This window comes from Ischnura elegans, chromosome 9 (genome assembly GCF_921293095.1).
Source record: "Ischnura elegans chromosome 9, ioIscEleg1.1, whole genome shotgun sequence".
NCBI classification, from domain to species: Eukaryota; Metazoa; Arthropoda; class Insecta; order Odonata; family Coenagrionidae; genus Ischnura; species Ischnura elegans.
The window spans coordinates 25100942-25120383 of NC_060254.1; the positions used below are offsets into that span (position 1 = coordinate 25100942).

General features: G+C 41.5%; 1 protein-coding gene across 3 annotated transcripts in view; it reads right to left on the reverse strand.

The window, feature by feature from the left end:
- LOC124166109 (myocardin-related transcription factor B-like) overlaps positions 1 to 19442 on the reverse strand; it is a 298259-nt gene that overhangs the window by 173342 nt on the left and 105475 nt on the right. The window contains exon 1 of one of the 3 annotated variants that reach the window (XM_046543753.1): positions 10234 to 18196. The exons of 1 other annotated variant lie outside the window; for it this stretch is intronic. In XM_046543753.1, the coding sequence (XP_046399709.1) occupies positions 10234 to 10501 (268 nt within the window). In that variant the 5' untranslated portion in view covers positions 10502 to 18196. Of the gene's footprint in view, positions 1 to 10233; positions 18197 to 19442 lie in introns of those variants that run through there. One more of the 3 variants, XM_046543756.1, reaches the window with a different exon arrangement.

Consider the following 19442-nt stretch of genomic DNA (forward strand, 5'->3'; position numbering starts at 1 on the left):
TCAAACTCACACTGTTACCACTCGAAATATTGTGAGATAGGCGAGGATTAACTTATCCCGAACTAAGTCAACGGTGGTTGAATTTAACACTGTTAATGTAGGTGAGACATTTGCATCACTACGAAACGTGAGAGAGAGTTCGAAGTCTTCAGATGGAATTGAACCCAAAACCCTAGAGAGCAGCAACCAAGCCACCACGTAGTCCAAGTAAGGCCTCAAATTAACCATAGTATCCAACATCCGGAATGAAAAATATACTGCGCTTCGCTATGCTTAGAAAATAAAAATAAATTGCACAATATAGCTTAAAGAAGGCTTCAGGCTCTTGAAAGTTTTATCAGATACTATTTTGTATTAATTCACACAGCAACAGAGAGGGAACATTATTACTTAAGTATTCTACCCATTAAGGTAGGTTTCCATGAAGTACTTAAGAAGTATTCTGGCAGCCACCCTTCCATCTTGTACTTCCCTCTTCAATTCACAATAAGGCCTAATCCTTTCAAACTATCTACAAATTCTGTTCTGCTCCTCATTTACCCAGAATTCTACTCTCTAACACTGTTTTCAACATCCCCTTACCGCTCAGTACTCACGCCATCCAAACCTTTTGGTATTTTGCGTATCGCATCCAGAAGCTGCCTCTTCTCACCTATCAAAACTGTAGCTAGGTAAAAAAATTCAGCAGCTAGAGGAATGAAAATAATTGGGCAGCACATCAGAGCAAAACGGATACTGCAGTAAAGAATTCAGGAGGACAAGTAGGCAAAGGAGGCGTTCAAATAGCTTATAAGAGGCTCCTTTCGCAAGAGTTTAATTCATAAGAAAAATAAAGAAACTTTTAAAAAATTCATAAAGTGTTAAGGACAATAATTAGAGGCTTAAAATGCGAAGTAAACTCATCAGCCGTTGAGTCGAGGGAATCAGTCGCGAGAGGCAAGACGCAAAGCAAAGGCATTTGCTCCGTTAATGCTGGCAACCTATCAACGCAAGCAGGCAAGCAAACACGATGGGTTGCATACCTCACAGGAATCACCCAGAGTTGACAGATGGAACAATTCGCTCTCCATCATGATCGCTAAACACGCAATTCCCGCAAAAATCTTCGAAAACATTCAGGTCAAATCAATTGTTTCTAGTGTATTAATAAAGACGTGACGAACAGGAAGAAATAAGGAAATTGTGGGTATTTGTATGCAGCAAAAGAGAGGAAAAGAGAGGAGACTAGAACTAGCATTAAACAAGGAAAACAAATGGTCGAACACGTGAAAGAGTTTGGTAACTTGGAAGCCTAATAAACAACGATGGACATGTAAGAAAGAAATAATAGAATAGCACCGACGAAGAGAATATTCAACAAAAGGAAGAATTCACTCACGGCGGACAAAACAAGCAGAGACGTAAGAAAATAATTCACGAGAAGCTACATATCGAGCAAGTTTCTGTATGAGAGAGACGCTAGAACGTTGACAGCAGCCGTGAGGTTATGAGAGGAAGATTTCAAAATGTGGTGCTGCCGAGGAAAGACAAAGATAAAAAGGATTACCTTCGAAGGATAGGCACACGGGAAGAAGGGAGAAGGACAGCCCCAAATGAGTTACTTCAAGGGACAGTTTATAAAGGATGTAAAATAGGAGAAATACGTCAAAATAAAAATCCTAGCAGATAACCGATCATAATGGGATAATAATAAAAAATCCGATGATTGATCAAACCAATCATCGGATTGTTGACTTATTACGACGATGATGATATCACTGGCGTATTAATAAGAGTGCGATGAACAGTGAGAAAACAGGAAATCGGGGTCGTTGATCTCCAATCCACTCGTGAACTTATGACACCCGAAGACCGGAGTCGTTAATCTGTCGACCTCGTTAAAAACGCGCCGCGACACTGTTCCCGGGAATGAAAGCAGGGGAAGACGGAGATATGGCCTCGGTTCGCACCCATAAATTCCTTGAGAGAAGCGTTAGGTCACCGAAAATTAAAGAAGAAATCGGTTTACGCCGCCGATGATTTGTGGCCTTATGAAGTCCATCCTCGAGTCAATTATGCGAAAGCGCGTCGACTCAAATATACGACTCTCTTCAGAATGTAGTCACACACGGAAACCTATGAAAACAAAATGAGGAGCTGTTGACTTCCGGGCCAAAATAAAGTGGAGACTGCATTTTGAAGTAAGAGGACCGGAAGTGAGGAAACATTCACACTTTGCAATCAATTCTTTACGACACTTTTCAACGGGCATTGGAACAGCTGATGGTAAAATATGAATCCACCATTAACAAGGAAGGGTGAGATAATGGAAACAAATCCTGCAACTCCATACAAGAGTTCATTGCCTTAGAAATTAGGATTAGTGTCGAGGCCGTCCGAGAGGTAAAACCCAGAACAAATACTGATAATAATTTCTAAGATTAGAGGGTTCACAACTAATGTTAATAATAGTATACAATACCAAGAGCTCTGTAAAATTTGACTTCAGTATCGACCAGGATATTGCTCAATAAAGCTTCAACAATTTTCAGTCAGGAATCCAAGACTGAATTTTTATGTATTTGACCTGGCCGAACGAAAAGAAAATTGCCGTACATAATGCCAAACGGGACAAATCGTACTTCTTTAGTACCTGCTACCTTATGAAACTACGTCACAATCAATTTGAAAGAATTTTTACAGATTTAAGATCCAGAAAAAAACAAGTACGAAGCATGCGACTGACCAATAATTTATTTTAACCGAAGCAGATATAGAACCATATTTTAAACATTAAATATAAGATTACTATCCAGAGAGTTATTTGTCTAGGCTTATTCAGAAACGTGAACACTATTTTTAGTGTAAACATAAAGATTTGATGATAAGTCAAATGAGTAAGCTCAAATGAAAAACATTCCAATTGCAACACCGATTGGAGTACGATGACAGATCCCGACGAACAGCTCAACGAGAGTAGTTCCTCAGGCCAATCACACTCAAGACGCTTCTGTTCATCAAAGTGTATGAGCTTATTCACGCGGAAGGCCTGCAGCATCCGTGCGTGGTCTACGCTTCTATCGTGCCGAGGAGCACGAAAGCAAGGGGGTAGGTGGGCGGAGAGGGGGCGGGGGGAGGGGGGTTGGAGAGCTATTATCTCTGCGCCAGGGGACTAAAAGTGCTGGGGAATCACGTGGCATTAACAATCCGCGTCCCACTTGGCTCGCTCGTGTCACCTCAGTCCTATCACAAATGGCCTACAAAGTATTCCACTTTCCTCTCACCCTTTGTCCCTCGCGCCAGCGAACGTGCCACGAACCCTAACAAACTGGATATGAGTTGATTTTTTAAATAATACACCAAAATGTATTAATTAACAAAGGTTCTGCGTCACATACATCGATCACCAATTCTCCAATGTAAATTTACATATCAATAAAAATCATTCACTCGATTGAGGTCTTGAAGCTGAAGTAAATAAATTACTAAGCATTGTCAAGGAATACAGAAATTTTTGTGAACTAAAATGTCATAGTTAATATTATAAGGCATTATATTCTTTCTGTAATCCATCACCTCAAAGCAAAACATTTCCGAATGAGATCTTTTTTTTTACAATTTGCATGGAAAAATCCTAAGCGCTCAAATGACATTTATTATCGAGGGGAAATAATTCATATCAGCAGAACAATTATAAAAGACATTATATAAATTGAATACAGGCACTTTATCTCGCTATTTCTTAAAAGCAAATTAGCTTTAGCGTCAAGACACGGAATGAATAAAAATGGCACCTTAGTCGACTCAAAGAGACGGAAAGAGCGTTTACTTAAATGTACGCCTATCCACAACAACCACGAGTAATAACTCACAATCTGCGAAGTGAAAATTACATAGAAAATGGTATTTGAGCTCATCGAACACCACACTTGAATTTTGTCATTAATGCAATGTTTAAAGAAAGCTATGCATTTCACATTTAGAGAAATAGTTATTTCAATGTTCCCCAGCCACTTTTGCGTTCCGAAGGCCTTCAAATGGAAATAAATATTTTGGAATTATTTACAGCGATGACCTTTAAGCTCACATTTCTAGACGAATTTCTCAAAACCAGAGAAAACTTGCAAGTGACGGTCCATCACATGATGACATAAAAACCCAAGATTAGAGAGCCAAGAAGTTTTAGTCGAGTGGCAAATGAAACCGTGCGCTACGGAAGAAGAAATTCACGGATCATTTCATCATTTTTCATTTCTTTTAAATCTTCCGTGTTACCCTTCATACAGACGGCTCCCGAAGATAATTAAAATCTTGCTAAGGTAAGCATATAGACGTAAAGGCATAATTAATAATTAAGGGATAATATATCTTTACTCTAAAAGACTAAGCCGCAACAACTTGAGAAAGAGCACCAGCATGGGTTGAATAAACAGGGTAAATCGAGTTACATTCCTCAATAATATCTTCGCACGTAACTCATGAGGAAATAAACTAAGCACACAAACAGCTCCAGTATAAGCAACAACTAACACACATGATAGCCACTCAAATTATTTTTACGTTAAAACTTCAGATACATAGGGAACAGCAGGCTGGGTAACGCAGCTACGAACCCACCACATGACAAAGGGTAATGGAAAACTTCGGAGAAATTGTACACCGAGCTATTGTACACGAAAATAAGGGTAACTGTTGGCATGCACAACAAGTGTTATAATTACGATAACGAAAAATAATGAACAACTATCATGCAAATAAAAAAGCTTTATTCAACCAAATGAAATGCAGACAAAAATATAACAAAATCAAAGGCATCAATTACACGCAGGACAACATTTAATGCAACATAGAACGGCAGTTACCGAAATCATGAAATCTATAAATCTTTAACTCTCAAGTGTTAAATGCTAGCCTGCTCTCAAGAATTCAAAGCATCAATTCAGAAATATATACACCGGTAAAATTAAAAAGGGCAAAGTTACGTCTTACAGAACATCCTGGGGGCAAAATAGAACAATAATATTGGCAATCACAGGGTCCATAGACTTAATTCTCATTTCATATGTAAACACAAGAGATGAAATTTTCAATCGGTTTTATTAACTGCCATTCCGGGTGCAATTGTTAAATATGCCAAATTCACAACATTGCCCAAAATCCACAATTACACATTAGTTTTACAAATGGTATACACTTTGAGAAATATGTACAGCTACATAAATAAAAATTCTTTTACACACAATAATAATGACTAATAATATAGGTAAAAAAAGAAGTATTGGATAGACTTAAAGATTACAGCCATAGCGAAAGGAAAGAAAAAAGGAGCAGGTATACACAATCCAAAACGAGTGCATCATAACAGTTCTATGAGAACATCAAGATGATATTCAAGGCCTAAGAGCTAAGGGTTCGCTTTCCTTTTCGACGCTAAGGGAGCTTTAATATTTCAAGCCTCTACTCAGTCTCGGTTCACGAAGACACGGGCATTACACGTTTAAGAAGCCAATCGTTAAAAGACGGGCGACTCGATAAACAGCGTACCGGATGCGCCTTCAGAGCCGATTCCGTGACATCTTATATAAGTTACTTCTGGAATAAACCGACCGCGGGAGAGACCTGTGAAGAGGAGGCACTTTAGGCGACACGATGACAACGCATCTGCCCTCCATTTCCTTCAGTAGCGAAGCCCAAAAATGGTCTAAAAATAATCGAAAGACGGCTGGAAAGCTCTCCCACGCCACCCTGGACCGACCGTTACGCCCTCTTCAAACAGCCTGCACTCTTTCGCGGGTGATCCACATTCAGACAGGCAACGAGTTTCATCTACACTCGTGACATGTTAGGCGCCACATTCAGAAGTATTTTTTTTCGAATCGCTCAGGGGACAATATTTTTCGTTTTTCTCTATAATTTAAAATTCAAAATGTAGATCGATGAATGTTTGAACCCCTTAAAATTGATTCATTATGGAGAATAAAGTACACCGTTTCACAGGTTTAAATACGGTAAACATTGTCGATAAAATGCAACCACATGGTGCAAATAAATCAGTTAAAATATATTTGTGGACCATTGCCCTTTTCTATTTTTTATACTCATAGTCGATTCGCAGCTTTTACATTTTTTCAATGCACATACCAAAGGTGCGAGCTTCGCAACAGTAATCGCAAAGACATCAGAGCTATGAGCTCCACAATCAAAAAGCACAATTACGGTTCTCGGTGTGCTTCAATAGACTATAATCTTTTTGCCTTCACATGTGGAAGAACTACCACCATAGTTTACGGCAGAATCCAAGTATACTTTGATTATGATCGTCGACTCCACTAAATATCTATCAAACACATTTCGTCACTGCATAGCATTTATGGACCTTACAAGCAACATAATTTCCTTCCATCTCCAAGACTCATTTCTCCCGTTGTTCAAATAGGTTAACGCGAATTTATGGTTACTATCTCACCGCACCTTAAGCCCCTATTGATTCGAAATATTCAAAACGAAACTTCAAAACAATTTTATTCAAATTTAATATTTTCACACAACAAAAATTTGACATTGATTATACGATATTAAAAAAGTACACTAATTCTGGGAATCTTATACTGTTTTCGTCAATCCTGAGTGATGAAAAGCAAACGTAATTTGGGTCACACAAATATAAGTCGTGAGGGACATTCACTTGTACGCATTCGAGAGAAACAGGGTCCGACTAAAACCCATCAGCGGAGCCCGGGGATAGAAAAGAAACGGAAAAAAGGATAGTAAGAGTGATAGAGGGAGGGTGAGACAGAGAGAGAGAGAGAGAGAGAGAGATAGCAAACAAGAGCGGCAGAGATGGATGAGTGCGAGCCTTTGAGAAAGTGCGATTAAGGAGGAGAGTTCAGCAACCTCTTGGAGACAGGCGCACGCCCCTTACACTTGATGCGGGCCGCACCACCAGAGAGCGCTCGTCCTCCGAGACACACTAGACCAACAATCGGAGGCTAGGAAAGTAGACTAAACGATTTGAATGCCATATTTTTTTGTTTGGCTTAGAAAGCATATAGAAATAGTAATTTAACAGTCACTTGGTCAAAGCTGCATCAAAGCCTAAACTCAATTGAACTTGGATCATTGACATATGATGATTTCAATGTTTTATAATACAATAGTGCTTCAGGTAATAAATATAAAAGTTTCCATTTAAAGCTTTTAGTTTGGCTCTATATTTATCTCTTCAATGCTATCATTAAAATACATCACAACTAGAAATGCAATGGCATTCACTCAAGTGAGATCAGAATATAATTGCATTTACACTAATGCAATTTATTCCTCATTTTGTTCGTTAAATTCACGTATCAGTCGTATATGTGCGCAAGTTTTGCTATTTCCCCTTCAAGTTACATATTCGGTTGGGATACAGCGCTGAAAAGGGGAGGCTGTGAAAGTTTATTCCGCGATTTGAGTGTCGTATCTTTTGTAGCAAAAGGCAAATAAAAATGATTATTTAACGGTTATTCGGTCAAACTTTTTGTTTAATTGCAATGAATTATTTCAAATCGTAAAATCAGCTAACCGATGTCCATTGTCAGCGCATTTTCTGAGCTAGTCAGGGTTTCGTTTGGAGCCGTTGCGCTCTGCCCAATGTCGCTGTCGCTAAGCAACCGATTCTCGCTCCCTCAGGATACTTCTATCATATAAGAGAGAAGCCAAGGGATACACGTAATTTTTTTTCTAAACAGAGTTACGTACATAAATTAGGTAAAGGTAACAAATGAAATTCAATAGATATTTATCAGTGCATTTCATTTTCCCTTCCATGTCAGCACAGAACAGAGACTTACTCGTATTCCTTGGCCACCAAGTTTTTTTTATATTTCTTTTATCAATTTCTATACCTAACTCTGTGAAATAAAAATCACTTGTAGTCATTAGCACCTGATGAGTAAACAGATACGCCCCTTGGTACACTTTACAATAAAGGCAGTTGGTCTTATAACCCTCATCACTGACGCTCATAACCACAAGTGTATAGCGTACTGATCTCCGAACACAAAGGTCGCTGGCACGAGGCCCGTCGAGGTAATAATTTTCCTTCTCTCATTATATATTTCAAAATATTTTTCAACGATCATGTCTTTTATTCAACAATTATCTTCCAAAGGAGACTTCGAGGCTAATAAGAGCTCTAATAAAAAGGAGTGGCAATCAGAAAATGAACTACAAAAGTAACAAGAGTAAAAATTCCGAGAACAAAAAATTCTATCCGCAACCACAACTAGATCGAAGTGAATATTGTCCATTACAGGATGACTTTAAAACCGTTTTACAACTAGGGCTTTTAGTTCCCCAAATATAACAAAAAGTTCTATTCCCCAAATATAACAAAAACTTCATGCCAAGATTAAGAGAATGGATCAATCATTCGAAGGACTGGATTTTAAGGAGGAATGAGGGAAATATATACATATTATTTGGGAATTGGCAAGTTTTACAGGCGAATGCTGATAATCGGGATTCCAAACAGGTGATGGTGTTAATGGGAAGCGTTGTTTTGATAACATAGGTTGTCATCATCTGCAGGAGAATGACAATTCTATCAGAGGATAATTGCAATACATGTCATTTACGTATTCTTTCCTTTACAATTTATCTCCTTAAATGTAACTGTTGCAAGAATTTCTGACTCCTGTTGAGAGGAACATGACTACACTTACTTACTAACTTGCTATTACGAAGCCAGATGAAATTCTCACATATTACAGAACCACAAAACATTCACTGACTTTGATGGAAACAAAAGGATCGAAATACTCAGAATACAGCTAACCTAGCTTTTCAGACTAGACTATAGATGCATTTCGATAGAAAACGCTGAAAGCAAGGAGCACAAGCAAACCAATCAAGCTAGAAGAGACAAGGTTAACCAGCTCAAACCCACGAAAATTAACATAAAAGCGAAGACATAAACACGCTCAAGGAAACATACTCGACATTGGAAAAATTATATAATATGGACAAGCATAAAGCAATACGCATCTGACACGATGCTCATCAACTATGCTAATGGAAGCGCGTAGCCCAAAACACGAAAGCATCCGATTTTCAAAACTAATAGTTTCCATTAAATCACAAAATTACAAAAGACACTTCTTCAATTGGATGCAAAAATAAACATCGGCCTAATGAAGCTTAACAAAGTGAAGCTCATTCAAAAAGGAACGGTCAATTTAACAATTAATTGGATTTCAATGAATCTGTAACCTATAAGAGAAATATGAGAGAGAAAAACACATTTGACACACAATGCCTTGTGCTTTAAATGCATTTCTTCCACCACTGCAGTTCTACTTATAACCTGTCTTGCCCACGCTAATTATTTCAGTAATTCATTTGCTCCACGAAAAAAATTTTAAAATCGAAGCTTTCATTTTAAAACGTGGTCAATTTAGGAAGGTGGGAAAGATATTTCGAACAAAAAAGACAGAACTAATTGCGAACACACGATTACCTAGGCAATACAGAATAAAAAAGGAAAGCGATAAACAACACACATCGGACACCGAAATGCCTTTTATTTCAAACGCATCACTTATACCCACGAAGTTTTCTGACCTAGCTATCTCACCAACGCGTTTAACATTTACGTCATTATCTAAACTTACTGGCAATATTCCACAAACACATTTAACCACACCAACGCTACCGATGCATTTTGTATTACCGTAGGGTCATTGATACACATACATCGATTATACCTGACGAATAATCAAAATGAACTGAAACCGGTCGTGTGAATAAAAGCGTTAGAGGAAAATTGCCACTAAGTTTTAGTTTCCATAATGTTACAATTACACCAAAATAAGCCTATTTGATATGCGACATGATGTGGTGGAAGTTCTTAACATTAGTTAAATGAGACAGTGCGATATTTCCGCAGAGCTTATGTGAACGCGACGCTTTTCTTTTTCACAGCAATGCACTTCATAATGTATTTGTACAACGAAACGCGTCGCGTTCAAATACATCTAGTTTCAATATTGCCAAGTCACATTTAACTAAGAATAAGCCTGAATCTACTATTTATATTTACATTATTCATCTAAGGCACGGAAAAAATCAACATACCGAGGCTTAAATACGTCAGGCTTAATTTTCGATGGCGAATGTATAACAATTGAAAAAGAAATAAGATAGAAAGAGAGAGAAAAACAACACACATTGGACAGAGAACGTCTTTTTGTTTGACATATGCATCTCTTCTACCTTCGCAGTGCTTGCAGTGGGCCGCCTGACCCTGGGCCTCTGCCGCGCCTCCGGGTGCGGCGACGGCTGCTACCTGCGGCGCCGAAGAGGCCGTCAGGGGCGGGGTGAGCAGAGCTATCGGCTGCTGGGGAGGAACGACGACCGCCCCTTGAGCAGGAGGCTGAGGAGCTACCGGGAGGACGGCGCGAGGAGGGACGCTGGTGGTAGTGGTGGGCGGCTTGCCTCTGGCGTTGCTGGTCGTGCCGGCAGCCGCTGTGCTCACGGGCATCTTTCCTGGCTGATGTGGAAGACCGCGCCGCTACGGTCACTGATCCCCCATGGCCGGGGAGGGGAGGCGTCGAGGCTCCCGGCCGGCGCGCGCCCGTCGCCCGCCAAAGGCCCGCCCCACCCGCGATCGATCACCACTCTCTCTCCTTCCTTCTTCAGCGGGACTCCCTTCTCGCCGGCAAACGCGAGCCGATCACCCGGTGACGGTAAAGCACGTTCCCCGCCGCCCGAATAGCACCACGGGAATCCCGGGAGGGATGGAGTTGGAAACGATTAAGAGGCGTGCGCGAGGTCCCTACGAGATAGGCGAACGTGAAAAAGATGAAGAGAAATCTCCAACAATCATTTAACGCTATAAAAATTCACCTAGACCATAACAATGGGGTCAATGGTCCATTAAAATGATCGTCAGATAAACGATGGCACCAACAACACGTCCTTATATACGAAGAAGCCTCGCAGTCAAACTAACGTGACAACTGCCAACCATGTACACTTCCACCTGATCCAGCTACAACAGATCACAATGTAATCAAATGAACTGCGGAATAACTGCGATACATCACTGCCTTTCCGGAGTTATCTACAATATTATGCTACCAAAATCTTAGCACATAGGGAAACGAAAATCACAAGGCATCCCAACTAGCACGTGCGGGAAAATTCGAGCGCACCTTTCAAACACGCAGACCACTCACGACACAGGAAAAACTCTCAATTTGAAAGTGCACACTCATCAGTCCACTATACGTGATAAATGCTTCCCTTATTCACATAATTTACTTGTAGACTATACGTAATCAACCACGCTAATCTTCAGTGCCCTTTCATTGAAGGATCACACGTCAGATCCTTCAAAAAAGTCCAGGTAAAGGATTTGGTCCAACCTTCCCCACCACCAGTCACATTCTCACAGCCCCCCGCCCGGTTCCCACGGCAAAGGGATACGGGCGGGGCGAACCAATGGACGGACAAGTAGGAAGACCACGACGACACAGAGGAAAACACTCTCTCCAATGACGGACACCTCGCCGGCTGTCACCCGCTGCCTCAAGCACGGCAATTAACAACGCTGCCCAGCCCTGAGGCACGGTTCCTCCAAGACAGTACAGCAACCACGAATACAGGCAAGGGAGTACAAGGGCACTCACTCGTAGAGGAAGAAAGAGCAATGTCCATTAAAGCACACACAACCAGCTGATGATCGTATCCAGACAGCCAGGAGATATGTACGAAAACTCTAATCCGAACGACTAATAATCACAAAACATCCTGCAGCCTCGCGAAAAAGTGTAGAAGAAATGCAGCAAAAGACACGAGCACCAAAATTTCTCCGAAAAATTATACGTCGAGGATATCACTCTAGGGTTTGAAACGCTCAAATCAGCAGCATTTCTCTTCAGAAACAAGCAACACCACGTACAAATCGGCAGTCTTTTTTTTTCTTGTAACTCCTAACCCTCGACAGAGGCAGTTTTCAGCCGAACTTCGGGGATTTCCCCAGATTCCCAGAGCTTCACCAGTCGGGTAGATATCGTGAGAGTCGTGCTTTGTGGTTACGTATATCCCGCGGTCCAGGAAGTTCACGTGACAGGAGTCATTTCGATTTCGCCGATCGGCGTGTTCCCCGTCTATCTCGTCCGTCTGCGACCGGCATTGACTCACGGGCCAGACTTCGGGGGGGCAGCAAAACCTGGACGGGAGAAGATGCGGCCACGCCAACACCCTCTGGCAGAAGCGCCGCGAAGCAGAGGCACGAGAGAGCCGGGGAATAGTTCTAGGGATGAGGAGGAGGAGATGTAGAGGGAGTAGGAAGGGAGGGAGACTTTAAAACAAGGAGAAAAAGATGAAGATTGGAAGGGAGGGAGGCTGGTTCAAACTGTCCCAGTGGGGCGGATTACTCAGCCGAACCACGGCGAAGGAAGTGTGCCAGGAAGGTGGGCGTCGAGAAAGGGTTGCGGGCGGGGGAGGGCTGGGAAGAAATGCTCGGAGGTGGGATGAAGGCGATTAGCGGGAGAAAGAGAGAGGCGCTAAAGACGCGGGCAGGAATTTGGGCCCCGAGGGAGATGTCCGGGCGGTGATTACGGTAACGCGACAAAACAAAAGACAGACCTCCTGAGCATAACACCAGTTACGACAAAGGGGCACAAGGGTCGACCGATTGACTGAAAATATCTAGCCTCTAACAAACGAAGGAAAATCAAAACTTAAAATGAAACCTCGCGCTGAAACTCACTTCGCTCAATCCCACACTGTCAAGTAGCAAACTTCTACGAGCATTTCAACAAGACCGACTAATTGAAAATATCTAACCTCTATAAAACGGAGAACGGTCAAAACTGGAAATGGAAACTCAATTCGCTCAAGCCAACACACTCTCGTAGCAAACACCTACGAGTGTTCTGAAAAACCACTATAAAACGCTTGATGTATTCGATCCAAAATTACCTGAATAAATGCCTCGTTTATCTAAGTACCTCTTCCTTTCGAAAAAAATGACTTTTAAAGAGTCGCAGCAAGAATTTTCAGAGAACAAACGAAAATGGAAGGGATCTAACACGGGAAAGTAACAACAATTGTTTGTACAGGATAAAGCATAAGCCCAGAATCGATATATTGCCCAAATTAAAGCGGTGCCGAGTGATCTGGGAACGCTTCCGGACGAATCTTAAGTAGGTATAGGGAGTTACTACCTTAAACTAGGAGTAATACGGCAGACAAAGGGAAGGAAGGACAAAGAACAAAAATAAAATTATTTAAGGAAATTCTTCAACTAAAACCATGAAATTTCCTAATGGGGAAGGATGTGCTATGCACCAAAATAAAGGCTGATCACTAGGACGAAAGAGCACCTAATTCAAGCCCACCAAATTTTCCTGAAAGAAACTTTCTATGGAACGCACAAAATCAACCAAAATTCAACTGAATGCATACAAAAAAAAGCTAGCACCCCGCATGGTATAACAAGAAAACAGGAACGGAAAATACACGAAACTTAGCCCAAATAAAAAGCAACTGCACCAAAGTTTCTAGAGAGTTATTTAGATTATTCGGAAAGTTCTCGATTCGTTAATTCGTAATATGTACGAGGAATTCTAAGATACAACCGTAAAATCACATCAAAAACACAGTCAATACATTTTTAAATACGTCAACGTTAAGAGAATGAAAATACTATCGACTGTTATGACACTAAAGTTACCTAGTCCATGAAGAAAAACACACAATAGGAATAATATAAGGGAGCAATCAAAAATATTCCCCGCACAAAAAAGGAGTTTCTATAGAGAAAGTAACTTCTGGGGGATCCTTTCGGAAGTAGATGCGTACAAAAGGAGAAAATCTACAAAAGGATGAGGGAGGAAAAGATTCGCGATGGACCCAGAAAAGAAGAATGAGTCAATCCCGAAATGCAAGAGCGAGCGAACGGCGTCACGAATCGCGTGCGTATGTGGTGATGGGAGGGTGGGAATAAGAATTTCCCCCGAACGGGAGCTAGCCAAAACTGGACAAGTGACGTTTTCGCTGGGGAAAAGGGCGCTCTCTGAATGGAGAAACGCCGGAGGAAGGAAGGAAGTGTTTGAACAGCGCTCCGCGGGAAAGAAGGGGTGGGGAGGGAGAGCGAGACGGGGAATAAACAAATGGGCGGCCTGCGGCGGCGGAGGAAGAGCAACCGGCCTGCGGACCAGGCACAAGGATGGATGGATGGATGCTCCGACCCGCGGAGAGGAAGGGCACGCGGCCGATATCTGAATGAAAAAGAGGGGAAAACGGGGTCGCAGAAGGAGATGGGGTGGGGATGGGGACGATGGAGGTCGAGGGTATCCGCGGAAAATTCAAGAGGATATCCGCACCTCAACCCCCAAAGGCGCCTGGAAAATCTCGCGACAGCTTCAAAGTTATCGTCGGCTACTCAACCTTAATCACTTAATGGTTAGCACTCAATCAAATACGAATAAATAAAAAAGGCGACCACAAAGGTCACTTTTACAAGATCTGGGCAAAAAACTGACACCAAATAAAATTACGCATCAAATCGCTAGCGAATGCAATAAGAATAACAAACGTGAATTTAAAAAGCGACCACAGAAGTCATAATTAACAAAAGATGATAAAAACCGACACGAAATAAAAATTTAGTCGAGTTTAGATTCAATGTCATAGAGCGAAGTGGAAGCGATATTATCAAATAAAATTGAGTTAAGTCACAATTGCCGTAACTCAGATGCTACCAATTCAGAATAGCAGATAATCAAAATAAAAGTATGAATAAAAATTTAGCCCGAAGATTCCCTCGCTATTTTCAGAACGTGAGGTGAGAGAGAGATCTCGACTTCTCGACTAAAACTAAAAGTATACAAATACACGCGGTAGCCAATAAAAATGGATCCAGAAGTCGCCGAAAGGTTAACCAACCACTCCTACTGTTTTAGAGATGGTAAATTATTGTCTAAATTATTTCGTTAGCTCGATGTAGAATTCAAGAATACAAACGTAAAATCTCGTCAAAAACAGGCAAATTTTCCAATCCTTCAGCACGAAGAAAATGAAAATCACTCGAGCGAGATAACACTAAATTTGCCTAGTCTACCCAGAAATCTCAGAAACAAAGGCAGGAATAAACAAAACTAAACACGTAACAGAAACCATCATAACATTTCACCAGCATTGAACTACGTTGAAACTAAACTTACTTCTCAATCCTAATGCATGAATAGGACGATCAACTTTAGAGGCAATACGGAAGCACAGCGTTAGTGCTTTCGATATAGATACCTCACATAAATACGTCTCCAGCTATATCAGTTGATAATTACCAATTTAAAGGGAATCGAAATGTTCTCCGATTTATTATACTCGGCACGCAGAAAAATTAATATTCGATCGAATGAAATGAATAAGTAGTCATCTCGCGAATGACGGCGTCCTCCGCTGATATCGTCTAAAATTATAGCAGTCGACAAACTACAAACTCAATCCAAAAGCCGTCGTAACACTTATCAATCCTAATACAAGAATAGGAAGAGAAAATATCGACAGAATTAGGACGAAAACTTTTCTTCTAATAGGTATCAATGCAACGAATGCGAACGTCTTAAAACAGCTCAACTAATCAACTACTGTCTAAATTAAAACGCCGTCGAAACGCCAACACACAATACCAAGAAAGGGACATAGGGGTGGGTACACTCAAGCGAATTGTTCTTCACTGAAGTTCGTCTTATCTTCGAAGAATTCTCAGAAATAAACGTACAGCACGGTCACAATGCTTATTTTTTTTAGAGAATTTAATCGCAACCTACTCGGCTCTTTCGTTAATTTTCGAATCGGTAAATAAAATCATTAAATCATTCGTATCTTCTCATATTATGAGGGGTAAAAGATAGAAATGGCTGTTATCCTAGATTCAACTTAAAACATTCTCGGAGATTTTCATTGGACAACAGCCTCTTCACGATTAAATCAATTGTCACATTTTAAAAACGCAGTCGTCAAAATAGGATATTAAACTTAAACGAAATCCAATTTCTCGTTAAAATTAACAGCCTCCCAATTAAGACAAAGTGAAAAACTACCTAATGAGTGCAAGGTTGACCTATGCCAAATAATTTTTAAGAAACGCGACGGAGCCCGAAAACACTTAAATAAATTACGTTCAGGTGCCTCAGAGAAAAGGAAAATCGGCAGTTTTTCAAAAGCTGCAAGGTGCTAAGAAGGAGGGCGGCACGGTCGTCACCGGACACAAAAAATCCAGGCCTTCTGCCATGAACACAAATTTATACAGGAGGAGGGAGAAGTCGAACAAGTGAGGGTTCACAATAATAGCCGAAGGACAACAAACAAAGGCTCAATCACGCCATCAGCCGCCCGGAGGCGGAGCCAAATATTACGCGCTGGGTATCTTGGTCATGCATTCAGATTCGCGGTTATGCGAAGATGCGAAGACGATTCGCGGTAAAGTGATGGGCATAAAATTCAGGGATATAAGAGGGATTCACAGAACAAACCTTGGGGGTTAACAGCGGCCGTTGGGGATTTTGACGCTCCTCGATTAAAGATAAAATAGGGGAAGAGCAACTAAAACAGAAGAATATGCCGACATACGATGCTCAGAAATGAAATCGAATGCCTCGTTAAAATTATATCCCTTCAAGACCACAAAAAAAGCTATACAATGAAGTGAAGTTTGACTCACGCCAACATAATTCAAGCAATGGTGACGGATCCCAATAATGCGTAAATGACTGTAAAGGTCATGTCACCAATGAAGAACGACGAGGACGAAAACCCGAGAGATGATAACCATCAACTTCACCACAATGCGAAAGTTTCCACAAAAACTATGCATGGATAAGTATAAGGACGGTAGAGCGGAGATTCGAAGGACTTTCTCTGTATGAATGCGGGCGCTTGGAAAACCCTGAAGGTGAGATATGTATGAAGGGGGAAGTGGAAAACTGGAGGAAGGTCACCAAATCCTCACACAATCAGACACAGTATTTCTGCTCTCGCGGCCTCAGCAGCGGGCAAATGCCTCGTCGGGAGGGGGCGGTGGCAAAGTGCCCACGCGAGAGCGCTTGCGAATCAAGGCGAGAAGGGATTGGGGGGGGGTGATTTCAATGGCGCGGGACTCGGAGAAGAGGAGGCCGTCAAAACCTTCCAGATGGTACCACAAAGCAGGAGAAGACGACGAAGAAGTTGAGGTCCTTCCGGTGAAAGCTGCCCGTGGCCTTTTCGTAGACTTCACACCCTCTGCACGCTGGATGCTCCCGACTCCACGGCACACGAGCGAAAAATAACAATGCACAGTGGAAAGACGTAGAGGCGAAGAAAAAGGAGACAATCGCGAACGTTCGGAAGATTTCCCCGCAGATTAAAGGGGTCGTATAAGGACGATATGCGTAAAAAAAAACAAATTCGTTTCGGGGAGAAGTTTCGTTCGCAAAATTCGCGGACTCTCGCCCAGGCTCGACTGAGCCACCTCACTCACGTCTTAGCCTCCGGCGGGGATGACAACGCTCAGTCCGCGGCGGCGGATCCAACAACCATTGCCAAAGGGGAGGCAGGGTCTCGCACGGGAACGAAAAGGCTCAACTGATTCACCAGAGAAAGGCGTACGAGACTCCCTCCGTGACGTGATTTCCGGAATCCACAAAGATGAACTGCGTACTAAGTGGCCCCCGCAGTTGAGCACACTGGGAAAGATAATCGGGTATAAGAAACTGAAACACAAAGCAAGACTCTCACTTAACTTCAACAAGAACCTCTGGCGAAGTTCCGGGAAAAATTAAATAACGATAATATAAAACATTAGCGCGGCTATTCCGAACATATGGACGCAGAAAACTATCTTAAACTATTGGCAGTGAAGAAACGAAAAAAAAAACACAAAAAGAAAAATAAAACACGGTAGATTTATAAAAAAAAGATCGTTGCACACGCAATAAATAAAAATACGAGCGACGAAAACAGTGGATGCAACTAAAACAAAGACGATGATAACCTATCGATGAGTTAAACCAGAATGACACAAGGACAAGCACAACAAAACATAAGAAGTGCTCGAGTTCGAAGACGCAAAATCGGTGGTCCAAAAAGAGAGGTCGCGAGACAGCACTTGACGGGCGGTTCGCAGTTCGAAGTTCGGAAGGTCAAAGAGGGGAAGAGAGAGATGCGAGTTATACGGTGTCGTTCGAAGCGCGGGTCTACACACTAATATCTCGGCACGAGTCGGGAGGGGTTGCTGCGGAAAGAGGGGAGGGCGTCTCGCCAACCTTCCCTCCGTCCCCCTCCCACTCCGCAGCCTCCACACAAACTTACCCCCACCCTCCTCCACTCCACACTCGCTAACTGCCAAGCCAGCAAAAACCCATTCCACCCACTCAACAATAACCTCAACCCTTGCTAGGTTTTCGCAAGTTTTTCACACCCTCTTCTTGCGTGGGTATTTCCCTGCGGTGGGATTTCACCGAAAAGAATGCTTCAAACAAAGCTCTAATCTGAAATATGATTTTGTTCTTTCAAGGCGAATGATACTGGTGAAATCTTCTTCACGACAATCAAGTTTTTATAGCAGATTAACCCTTTGACAGTTAGCCTAATCAACCAAGACGGTTGATTTGGCTAACCGCGTTCCAGCGACTCTTATCAGGCTAATCAGAGATCAAAATGAACAGTCGAATTGACCGATTTTGGCCGAACAAATCTATAGTCACCTAGATGGAGGAAATCCTGCAAGTCATTGGTATTCGCCTGATTAAGAAGTATAATATTTTATAGGTATTTCTACCTCGCGGCCAACCTGCACCAATGGAAATGCAATCCTACGATTTGTACGAAGCAAATATTAATATCTTGTATCATATGAGGCATTTTATGGTGGAGGTTCTTAATATTAGTAAAATTAGACATTGCATTAACTCAGAGGAAATATTACAATGTCTTATTTAATAAGTATTAATACGAAAGAAAGCCATGAAACCCCTGCAACTATGGTAAGTATAGGTATGCATGACACCAGTGGTTTCTATGCATCCATTTGGGGCACAGGCCTTCGAAAAAAAAACATGAACATGATTATTTTATTTCACTAAAATGGTTTCGCTGACAAGTCGACAACATCAGGTGAGCAATTTGCACATCAAATTTAAGTTGAAAAAGGTAGATTTTAACAAAGAAAATTACTATGACGATAAGTTTACTCTTATTGTACTGTCCAAAATCGATATTTCGTCATTGAAATATCTAAACTCGAGGCTCCAAGAGCTGCTCTGTGTAAACGTAATGAGAACTTGGGTACTCTTCCTCAGTTAGACCTAGAAGTGGGAGGTGAACATCACAGTCTATTTTTTTATTTTTCAATACGTCTCGGTATCGAAAATGAAAAAATCTGAGGAACGAGTCCATTGAATTAATTAAAAATAACGACTTATTCTTTGAAA